Source organism: Triturus cristatus, chromosome 12 (assembly GCF_964204655.1).
Source record: "Triturus cristatus chromosome 12, aTriCri1.1, whole genome shotgun sequence".
Lineage (NCBI taxonomy): Eukaryota > Metazoa > Chordata > Amphibia > Caudata > Salamandridae > Triturus > Triturus cristatus.
Genome location: NC_140595.1, coordinates 752,166,327 through 752,178,612, shown reverse-complemented (window position 1 = coordinate 752,178,612; position 12,286 = coordinate 752,166,327). Strand labels below are relative to the sequence as shown.

The following is a 12,286-nucleotide window of genomic DNA, read 5'->3' as shown; positions in this document are numbered from 1 at the left end:
CTAACCCAGTTGGAGCAGTAACCACACAAGACAAAGTAGAATCCGTTTTTTGCTGTAGGTAGCTTCTGATGACTTTTATAAGGAAACTTTTTCCAGTTCCAGCTTGTCCGCTTACATACATCCTGATTGGATGAAATGATGTGCATGAGCACTCTTTTTTTTCATGTAGAAATCCGTGATCAATTTTGGTTCTGATCTCTTCATAAATTTGTTGCTGCTCTTCGTTCAGTTGTCTTTCCAAATTTTGTAAGTCTATAAATTCTTCTTGAGCTTGATTCATAGCCGTTTCCACTTCATTCATGGCTATTGATGCTTCATTTTCAACGATTGGTTGTCCTAGGGGATCTTGACTGAGTGTTCCTGAACTTTGGCTGTCCTGAGAACTGTCTCTAGCTATTTCTGCTGCAATTGTAGTTTCCTGTTCAATTTCTTCATTTAACATTTGCAGATAAGTTGAGAATTTACTGCATTGTATGCTGTCTTTGCAAGCATTAAAAGAATCTTCATAGCTTTGAAATTCTCCCAGTAGTTCATCCTCTGTACGCCATGGTTTAAACAGCTGTAAAAGAGCCAAGTAGTAAAATTCCTTTTTGTCAGTAGTGTCGCAACTCAGCTTCCTGTGATTTATCAAACTTCCTTTTGTTTGCTTCACCAAACATCCTTCCTCACCAATGACTTTATATTTTCCATTGTTGATGTCTTCTGTGGCTTTCCGTGAATAAATGTAGTTCTGCAGCACTTCATAGAGACACATGTTCTCCAGATGATGACTTCTCTTGGGATAATATGTGTCCAACATGTTTGATTTCAAAATATCTGTACTTTCTGGGTCATTTTCGGCCAAATATTCAATTTCTCCAACAGATTTCAGTACCCGATTTCTCATTGCTGCAAGGCCTAAACTTGCCCAAATTATTCTTCTTGATTTCGAGTAGAGACTTGCAGAAGATAACCTATCTGAACATTCGTAGGATCCAATTTCTCGATGCGATAACATCTTCAAACTGAAACTGTACAGCTTCTTACTGACAGTTTTCTCGTGAGAAATCTCTTCCCACATTTCCTTCAATTCTGTTTTTTCTGATTTCGTAATGTAAGACGTTACATATCGAGCAACAGCAATGGAATTGTCAGCTACATACTGTATATCCATGTTAGCGTTCCACATGGATAAAATGACAGGGTTGTAGTCATTTATATTTTTTGATTCTTCTTTTCTTTTAAGGTTGTAGGTATTCTTAGGGGATTTTCTTGTGATAGTATGTCTCACAGATGACATAAAACTGTTTACTCTTCCATTTGAAAGAGCAGGTCTAGGAAATCCAAATCGACATTTAGTGTAGTATTTATCTTTGCTCTTGTATTTCCGTCGACAGTATTTTCCACACCGATGACTTTGGAAACGTAAAACTTGCTCCTTTAACTTTTTCTCTTCTGGGCTTTTTGGTATAGCACATGTTGCATATTCTTCAATGTAAGATAACACTGCTTCATCAGCATCTGTTCCAAACTTTGGGGCATCCTTGATCCACAACAGCATATGAATATGAGGAGCACCTCTTGCCTGGTACTCTTTTCTCCAAACGAAATCCACTACTTCTCCTAGAGGTGGATTTTTTTTATTGCAGATGAACGACATCATAGCCTCAAATCTATGATTGAAATATCTGCAAACATTAACCGGATCCAATGAGCACAGTTCTCCTGCTGTCTTGTATTCGATGTTTTTAATGTTTGAATTTGCCTCTCGTAGAAAATCCAGTAAATCATCCCAAGCGTACTCCGCACAGCTTAGGGTAACGAACCATGTTGGTGTTCCTAAATTCCGTAAAATGCATTTTAATTCACCATGGCGTCGGTACCAATATTCATTTGTCCCACGCTGACAAGCCATCAGATTGATCAGTTGTGTTTCCAAATGATCATCTCGGTGCTGCACTTTCTCCATAAAATCCTTAGCAGACACATTTTGTAAATGTACTCCACTTTTTAAAATGTGATTTACTGCATAAGACAATGCAGACAAGTCGCTTTCAAATAAAAGATGGAACAAATAAGGAATACTTTGTCGAAATCTGGGATCTTCAGCATATAGTCTTGTAGTCCGATACTCAGAAGCTGGAATCTGTTCTGGACGTTCATCGTATCGTCCTCCTTTTCCTTTAGGAAACAGCTGGGGAAAACATCGAGCTTCCAAGCTCTCCTCCCATACACTCACGGGAGTTCCTTTTGCTTTCTTCATCTGAAATAGATCAATATTGTCTCCCATAACTTCTTTTGAATGAAGAGGATGTATGCTAAAATGTTCATAAATTTCTTCTTCCTTTGACTTGTCCACTTTTTCAATTTGTCCAGTTGGTGTTTCTGTGTCTTCTTGTAAATCTTCTTCTTCTTCTTCTTCTATATAAATTGATTCATACCATTTGTTATTCCTTTTCAAATACAAATTTGCTCTTTGTACTTTCCGTACATCTACCAGCTCCTGCCAAATCTTCTTATTCTTTGTAGGTACACCATTAACCAGAATAATTAATGGTTCAGTTTCCAAAGTATCCGCATCAATAGTTTCCATATTTTTTTTCAAATCCAAGGGCAAATACACCACTCTACCTTTTAAAACTCTCAGTAAATCTGAAGGAGGTAATTTACCAGTTTTGGGCTCCATACGTACTATGGTCTGGAACGGATGAACACATTGAATGAGTATAGACTCATATGTATTTAATTCAGAAAGTTCAGCAGGAATAGCATCCAATTCTAAATTATTATGTACAGCTCTGGTCGGCATTCTATTTTCCTCTAACTTGTTGTAACAGTATTTACAAATACGCTGATCTTCACCCAATTCAAAACAATTTTCAAGAAATATATATGTGGCAAAATCCTTCCACTTATAATTATCTTCATTTTCACTTTTTCTGTAGAGATCAACATTCCTAGTTTGTTTTCTATAATGAGTTCTGCGGCAACAAATACAAGTAATATTTGGTCTTTCATTAGAGATTATTGCAAATTTTGTTATGTGATCATTAAATGTCTTACTTACAGAGGGTTCTACATTCTCTTCCACTTCTTCCTCATTTACTGTGTCCTTTTCTGCACTGTTTTGTTCAGGACCAAAGTAACAAAACTGAATTTCATCAACAACCTTCTCTACATCTGATACCGTTCCACGGAACAGAGCCCTATTCAATTCATCTAACTTTATTGCTGGACTTTTAGCAAAATACAACCGTCTCACAAACTTTCTCATTTCAGTATGATGAACAGCCAGCATCCTAAAATGATGGAAAACACTATTACACACTTTTCTAGATAGACAAGCCAGAGAATGACCCTGCAAACCAGTATTCTCTCTCACTCTGCATGGATCCAGACTTTGAAGCACCTTAATCTTCTGTTTTACACTTTTTTTACTATATTCTCTTAGAAACTCACGAAATTTATCAATAGATTCCTGACGCACAGTGCAAATACTACTACAATTCCAAGTGTACACTGGGGCTTTAGGACGTCTCCCCATAGCCTCATCCGCCATCACTTGTACCTCATCTCTTGGAACCATTATCTCCTTCTCCATTATGCAACCATTTTTCACTTCGTAAGCACGACCTCTGGTGTCAACTGCATAGAGCAAACTATTACTTTGAAAATAGCTCTCTTCATTAAAAAAAGGTTCACTACTTGAACTATGCATCCATTTTCCTAAAAATACTTTACAAAAGTTTGTTCTGTTCACTACTCTTTTCCTTTTGCTTTGTGATTTCAGTACATTAACCATTTTATCTAATGTACGCATCCTATTCAAAATTAAAATGAATAGTTTCCTTTTTAATTCTAATGCCTTTGCTGCAATGGCTTCAATTTCTTTTTTTCTCTTATAAAACTTAGCCTTTTGCTTATATTTCTTCACATCCTTTATCAAATTGGACATAACTCTTCTCTGAAACATTTTTCTACGTATCTCTTTAAACGCTGTTTTTCTGTTTAAGTTTATCTTTTTAGTTGCAGAAGGTATATTTGCATTAACTAAATGCTCAATTTTTTCCTCTCCTTTTCTATTGAAAACATTTTTTCCAGTACAGACATTTTGTACATTTTTCCTTTTTTTGAATATGTTCTTTAAAAAATCTTTTGTTTGCTTACCAGAAGATTTTTTCTTTTTCCCAACATGAGCATCTCCAACTAACTTAGGTCCTCCAGTTGTCTTCAAATATAGGTTTTTTTTGTGGTCTTTCTTTACTCTGGATTTTGTAGGCATCTTAAATTTTGTTCACTGCTCTTCAGCAATACCTGAAAAAAACTAAAAAAAAAATCCTTTATTTTATTTAAATATATTACTACATTTTTTATGTTCTTTAGAAATCTTAAAATACTATAAACCCCTTTCCTATAAATGAAAATCACAATAACACCTTCACAAATTAAATTTCTAAAAATAATTCCTGTGTGCACACAAAGTCATGCTTTGAAATTAGGCAGAAAACTGCTTTTTCAGACTGACACATTATGAATCCACTTTTCAGATTCTTAAAAAAGCACATGTCCAAACTGCTTTTTCAGACCAGCACCATTTGTAACCTGGGTGACTGCCTACACTCCAGCAAGGGCAACCAGCCTTATTGATGCTGAATGTATTTGCATTACTGACTGAAACCTCAAACCCCACTCGCTTGTGAATACTGTACATGATTCCACATGGTAAGCAGCTGGGTGTGTGCTAAGAGTCTGCTTCTGCACCAAAAAATGGCTCCCCCTTTCCATCTAATGCAACTGTGAAATCACCAGAGCAATACGCAATAAATCTCTGCCTGTAATTCCTATTTGCACACAGAGTCATGTTTTCACATTAGTCACAAAACGAAATTTCTTTGCCAATTTGAAAGCACACTTACTACTCTTTTTTTTGGCAAGTGATAATCACTTTTACAGACTGACACATTATGAATCCACTTTTCAGATTCTTAAAAAAGCACATGTCCAAAGTGGTTTTTCAGACCAGCACCATTTGTAACCTGGGTGACTGCCTACACTCCAGCATGGGCAACCAGCCTTAGTGATGCTGAATGTATTTGCATTACTGACTGAAACCTCAAACCCCACTCGCTTGTGAATACTGTGCATGATTCCACATGGTAAGCAGCTGGGTGTGTGCTAAGAGTCTGCTTCTGCACCAAAAAATGGCTCCCCCTTTCCATCTAATGCAACTGTGAAATCACCAGAGCAATACGCAATAAATCTCTGCCTGTAATTCCTATTTGCACACGGAGTCATGTTTTCACATTAGTCACAAAACGAAATTTCTTTGCCAATTTGAAAGCACACTTACTACTCTTTTTTTTGGCAAGTGATAATCACTTTTACAGACTGACACATTATGAATCCACTTTTCAGATTTTTTAAAAAGCACATGTCCAAACTGCTTTTTCAGACCAGCACCATTTGTAACCTGGGTGACTGCCTACACTCCAGCAAGGGCAACCAGCCTTAGTGATGCTGAATGTATTTGCATTACTGACTGAAACCTCAAACCCCACTCGCTTGTGAATACTGTGCATGATTCCACATGGTAAGCAGCTGGGTGTGTGCTAAGAGTCTGCTTCTGCACCAAAAAATGGCTCCCCCTTTCCATCTAATGCAATTGTGAAATCACCAGAGCAATACGCAATAAATCTCTGCCTGTAATTCCTATTTGCACACAGAGTCATGTTTTCACATTAGTCACAAAACGAAATTTCTTTGCCAATTTGAAAGCACACTTACTACTCTTTTTTTTGGCAAGTGATAATCACTTTTACAGACTGACACATTATGAATCCACTTTTCAGATTTTTTAAAAAGCACATGTCCAAACTGCTTTTTCAGACCAGCACCATTTGTAACCTGGGTGACTGCCTACACTCCAGCAAGGGCAACCAGCCTTAGTGATGCTGAATGTATTTGCATTACTGACTGAAACCTCAAACCCCACTTGCTTCTGAATACTGTGCATGATTCCACATGGTAAGCAGCTGGGTGTGTGCTAAGAGTCTGCTTCTGCACCAAAAAATGGCTCCCCCTTTCCATCTAATGCAACTGTGAAATCACCAGAGCAATACACAATAATTCTCTGCCTGTAATTCCTATTTGCACACAGAGTCATGTTTTCACATTAGTCACAAAACGAAATTTCTTTGCCAATTTGAAAGCACACTTACTACTCTTTTTTTTGGCAAGTGATAAACACTTTTCAGACTGACACATTATGAATCCACTTTTCAGATTCTTAAAAAAGCACATGTCCAAACTGCTTTTTCAGACCAGCACCATTTGTAACCTGGGTGACTGCCTACACTCCAGCAAGGGCAACCAGCCTTAGTGATGCTGTATGTATTTGCATTACTGACTGAAACCTCAAACCCCACTCGCTTGTGAATACTGTGCATGATTCCACATGGTAAGCAGCTGGGTGTGTGCTAAGAGTCTGCTTCTGCACCAAAAAATGGCTCCCCCTTTCCATCTAATGCAACTGTGAAATCACCAGAGCAATACGCAATAAATCTCTGCCTGTAATTCCTATTTGCACACAGAGTCATGTTTTCACATTAGTCACAAAACGAAATTTCTTTGCCAATTTGAAAGCACACTTACTACTCTTTTTTTTGGCAAGTGATAATCACTTTTACAGACTGACACATTATGAATCCACTTTTCAGATTCTTAAAAAAGCACATGTCCAAACTGCTTTTTCAGACCAGCACCATTTGTAACCTGGGTGACTGCCTACACTCCAGCAAGGGCAACCAGCCTTAGTGATGCTGTATGTATTTGCATTACTGAGTCCAACCTCAAACCCTTAAACTATTCTTTTTTTATACCAGTACACCTTAATTTATCGTGAAAACATAGTCCATATTATTTTACATGTTCCTCACATTTAAATTTCTCCCAAAACAGAAAATAATAAACACAACTTCAACAAAAGGAATCCCATTTCTATTATTCATTTCTTAATTTACCATATACATCCCCTCTCAAACTCTAAACTCACCTTTAAAATTAGTTAGTTGTGAAAGAAATGTGGCACTCAAACAGCAGATTATCAGAGCCAGGATCTCTGTTCTTTACACCTCTCTCCTCTCAGCAGAACCAGATAATGGCAAACTTTCCCTCTCTTTTTCCACACATATACATGTTAGTTTAAAATCTCAGTGCTTCCCCCTTTTTTTCAAATGTAATCACACATTTCTATTGGTTGAAAACCAACCCTTTTCCAAAAGTACCCTTCCCCCAACTTGACTTCTGCCTAGTACCCTTCCCCCAACTTGACTTCTGCCTGCTACCATAGCAACAGCTCATGGAACACTGCTGTGTGGAGTTAGGTCAGAAGTTCACCAAACAATGTTTCAATTCCACAGAGCAAGAGTGCTTGACTTTTCAAACCTAACAGCAAATCCATAGTACTGTTCTTTGGTAACACATTTTTCTGTACCAATACAAAACATGCTTCTATTAATTTACACATACAGCCTAGTTTTTATTCTAGAATGGTATGAAACAGCCAATCAGTTCTTTTTTTATGAAAAAAATATGTATGCCTCCATTTCCAAACTATCTTTCTTTTCATATTGCCATTCTACTGAAAGACACCTCCTGAGTGCATCCAGTTCTCCTTTGAAGATGTTCACAGTGTGGATTGTAGGGCACAGCTATGTCTTCTGGAGTGAAAAGTATGCAGAGAAAACAGATATGGTGAGAGACCTTGCTTTGCCAAATGTAGACATTAAATGGATTGGTCAGAGAGGGTTAAAGTGGCACCAATTGATGCCATTGGTGAAATCCTTCATGCACATCCAACACCCTGACCTCATAATACTGCACTGTGGTGGCAATGACCTAGGCACTTTGACTGGGGTAGGTCTGGAAATGCTTATGAAGGACACCTTTGCACAACTGTTTTCACTTTTCCCTAAAACTGCCTTTGTGTTTTCTAACATATGCCAAAGGCAAAAATGGAACTGGTCCAATCATTTCTGTCCGCAGATTGACAAAGCAAGAAAGCACGTCAACAAATCTGTTTCTGCTTTCCTCCGTGACTATGGTATGGGTTCCATTTACCACAACAACTTGCGTTACGACATGCAAGACATTTATAGAGGAGATGGTGTGCACTTCAATGATGAAGGGAACAGAGTCTTCCTCTTGAACCTTAGACTCTGCATCGGTACTTACTTGTAGGTACCACTAAAAAATCACTTCATAAACACAACGGCTCTTTTTAGAGCCCCCTAATATCTAAACACTTAAATCTGCATTTCATTTCTTTTTTTATTTTATTTTTTTACCGTACGCTTACCGTACGCGTACCCCGCGATTTTTTTTTAAATCAATAAATGTTTTCTTTGTACTTTTCTGTCCTTCTTTGACCCCCTTACAAATGTTAGGGGGTCTGTAACTCTCCTCCTTGCCCCCTTTTCTTGTTATCACTCTTTTTTTTCTGAGTGAAACACACGAAATGGCGGCCGCCGCTTCCTGGTTTCGACCGATTCGAATGTTTACTAAGATCTAAGAGCCAATCAGAATCGCGCTCGCGCACGCCACCGTACGCGTACGGTAAGCGTACCGTAAGCGCACCGTAAGCTGGCTCAGATATATATTGATTTAAAGGCTATTTTCTCAGAATCTACTGAACAGATTTACACCAAACCTACAAAAGGCACTTCCTTGACCTGAGGACTACCTCTCTGCCAAATTTCTAGTAATTCTGTTCAGCCGTTCGGGCTGTAGCCCTGTCTAAAGGTCCTATGGAAAAATGCATGGGAAAAACGTGTTTTGGGACCCCCCTTTTATCTCAGCCCCCGCTTGACGAATCCCCCCGAGACTTTCAGGGAAGGAGCGGAGCGTAGCGCCCCACCTATTTTGAAAAATTCGCGAGGATTCGTCACCCGGCGCTAAAGTTATTCAAAATAGAATGTTGCGGATTTCCTATGGAAACGTGGTCCTAACTATAACTACCTACTGGCAAACGCCAGTAGGTAATATATATTTATATATGTTAATGATTATATATGTGTGTTTTACTTTTTTTATTAGGTTTATTTGTTGTATTAGTTAAAATATATAATAAAACTATTTTTATTATTAATGTTACTATTTAATATGTTTAATATTAATATTTTAATTTAGATATTTTAAAGATGGATATTTAATACAATGATATTTATTGTAACAATATGTTTTTTCAATATTTTAGTACTTTCCGTTATAAGTATAGGATGATGATATTTTTTATATCGATATTTTGGTCTAGATATTTTGCTATAGGGAAATTTTGAGGGTCAATATTTTGTCAATGAACCATAATTTTGAGGCTGCATTTGATAGAGTGCGTTTGATAGAGTACATTATTGCCAGAACAAATTTGTTACAATGCTTGCCGATAACATTGGTTGCATTGGTACAATAGCAATGGAGTTTTTTAAAAGCACTTCAATGGACCTTTTTAAAAATTAATAGATGTAAAGGGCGAATTTTGGACCGGTCAGTTAGTGCAAACAATGCTTTTCTCTTATGAGGACATGCCAATATCTATGGAAAATTGCAATATCACAAGTGCAATCTTTATTTTTCCCAACCCTTACATACACTAGGGTTTCATTGAATCACACAGTGCTGTTGGATACTCTTCTTGTCACTCTGGTATCATTCCTTGATTATACTTAGGCAATAGTGTCTCCCGATCCTGTCTTTTTTCTGTTTTTCACCCCGCTATTTGAGCTTATTTGGCATCTCATTATGAGGTTGTGTTTTCTGTTAAATGATAATTATGCCAATTAACTAATCATGTTTTTTCATTTTTTTTGATTTTCCTACTTTTCTTTGTGCTGTTTTTCTCTGTGATCTATTTGTGCTCTATGGTATGTAACTTGTTCCCACAAAACTGTGCTTGATAACAGCAATAGAGAAGTATACGTCTTTCGACCCTGATGAAGCAACATTCTGTCGTGAAACACATGTTGGCCTGTGAAAAAACCCTTGAATCTCATTACTTATTCATTATTTTGACTACAGAGTAATAATTTTCCACCTTTAAGAACTCAAAATACAGTTTATGTTTATAATTTATTTATACAGGACTGGAGGGTTTTGTCCTGTAGACCGTTTTGAGGTCTGAGTCAAAGCCATTGGATAGCCTCTGTTTCCCTCCCCTTTTTGTGGCAAACATGGTCCTGGTATGTTAGTGCACAACGATGACCCTTAATACCTTCTGCAACAGGTGCCGTCTCTACACTATTAGGACAGCAGTGCTGAAAAAGATTGTTTGTGTCCACAACAGTTTTGCTTCCACTCTCCTTATCCTTCAAGTATGCTTTATTTCAGAGCTTGAAAAATGTACTCTATTGTCGGGGTCAGCACACAAGTGCATTTATGGTAGAACATTAATACATACTAATATTTCTTATCATGTTAGACCTAAATGATCTCTAACATATGACCTATGAGCCTAACCTCAACTTTATGCCCTCTGCTTTTTTAACTATTGTTGTTCATGATGTTTTAATGCTATGTTTACTTTCATGATTAGCCTGCCTTTTTATGATAGTGTACCTATGTTTAATTTATATACTGGATATGCATGGTATCTTTATAAGTGATTCATGTATAATTGCCTACTGATTATAAGCCATCAAAGACAAAGGTACAAGTCCTGGTAATTGCACTTCTATCACACACACATGTCATGAGAGCATGGACACCTTCTCTCACACACGTTTTCATCATGTGAGAAACTCTACATCTTTCTCAGACAAAGCCCTGTGTGATGCATAGGCTGCTTAAGCTTGGGCTGTTTGCAGCCTTGGTGCAGGTATGGAAGACCTATATCATAGTTCTCTTTATGACAACATTTCAGTGTTGAGGGGCTAGGATATGTAGGAAACATAGGAAAACAATTGTGAAGGTTATCTTTCATATTATATAAATATTTTTTCTGTTTGCTAATATCAACAGAATTGTATTTCTTTTTAAACACATTTTCTCCAATGCTGCTGTACAAATTGTTTTCTACTATTCAAACCTATGTCCAGTGTGTGTGTTTGGTAGCCTGGGGGCTATTCTGAACTCATGGCAAATCTGCAGATTGTTTTGGCAAGACTGATTGTTTGTCCCTAAAGCTCTTCTTCTGGTCTGTGCTGATGGAGCATTATGTGGGACACAGTCTAATCCTGGAGACAAAGAAGACTCTACTGGGGAAGGGGGGGAGCAAAATCTTGGCGTGTGCCAGTAGAACCCTTTTTTCAATACCCTCAATACCCAAAATGTGGACAAACAGGCCATGTGGCCACTATTGTCAAACATTTTTAACCTGTCTTCACTAACTCAGATATGTCCTAGAGCACAGGAAATGTCAAGGGGACTTAAGCATTTTTTAACCCGGCCTCAGAGCATGGTTGTACATTTGTGACTTGTAGGAGTAGTAGAAAGTATTAAGGCACTCCCAGGTATATCCAACAATCTTAACTAGTAGGCCAGCAGTCCTGAGTATAGGCATGGACATGAGCCCAACAACGTTTTTTGTTCCTAGGAATGTAAGGGCTAGTGCATGCCCCCTAGGACATTTATAACTATTTAAATTTGAAATATTAACACTTTAGTAAAATGTATTAGTTGTTGGCTATTTAATAGTACAGCAGATTCTAGTAGAGGTACTTTTTTCACAAAAATTTAGAACTCATGCAACAAAAATGTATTTTTGCTGCAAAAGTAATTTTAACCTGTTAGTTTAGATGCTTCCAAGAATATGTATTTTCTTCTTCACTGCTTAATTACTTGTGGAGAGATATAAAGCTGTGTCTCTTTTACTTTCTCTTTACACACCTACCTTTCAATCAATCAAATATTACAAAAACTATAAGAATTACTTAGATTCGGGGCAGCTGGGGCATGTTTTTCAAACATCTGGTCGCTTTTTGGGACATGAAAGAAGACTCCACAAAGCTGTTGATTCACTTACCAGTTTGGTTGGAGATCTCACCCAGAGGGCACTGGATACACAAGAAGCAGCAGACAGGCTCTCCTTCCATCACAGCTTTCCTAAACCCAGGAGAGCAGCTCTTAGTGCACACCGAGGAAGGAATCTGCAATATATGAATAAACACAATCCTACGAGAGAGTACTAACAAGAAATTTTGAGCAAATGTAAACAATCTATCATGAGTCCTGATTGATGCAGTTTGTCAGATTCCAAAGTCCTCTATTCTATCCTTGGCATACAAAATGCATCAAGAATTTGGATGGAAAGCTAATG

General features: G+C 37.5%; 1 protein-coding gene across 1 annotated transcript in view; it reads right to left on the bottom strand.

The window, feature by feature from the left end:
• LOC146782697 (extracellular calcium-sensing receptor-like) overlaps positions 1-12,286 on the bottom strand; it is a 211,512-nt gene that overhangs the window by 16,956 nt on the left and 182,270 nt on the right. Inside the window, exon 5 of the mRNA XM_085637188.1 lies at positions 11,993-12,116. Within this exon, the coding sequence (XP_085493314.1) occupies positions 11,993-12,116 (124 nt within the window). The remainder of the gene's footprint in view (positions 1-11,992; positions 12,117-12,286) is intronic.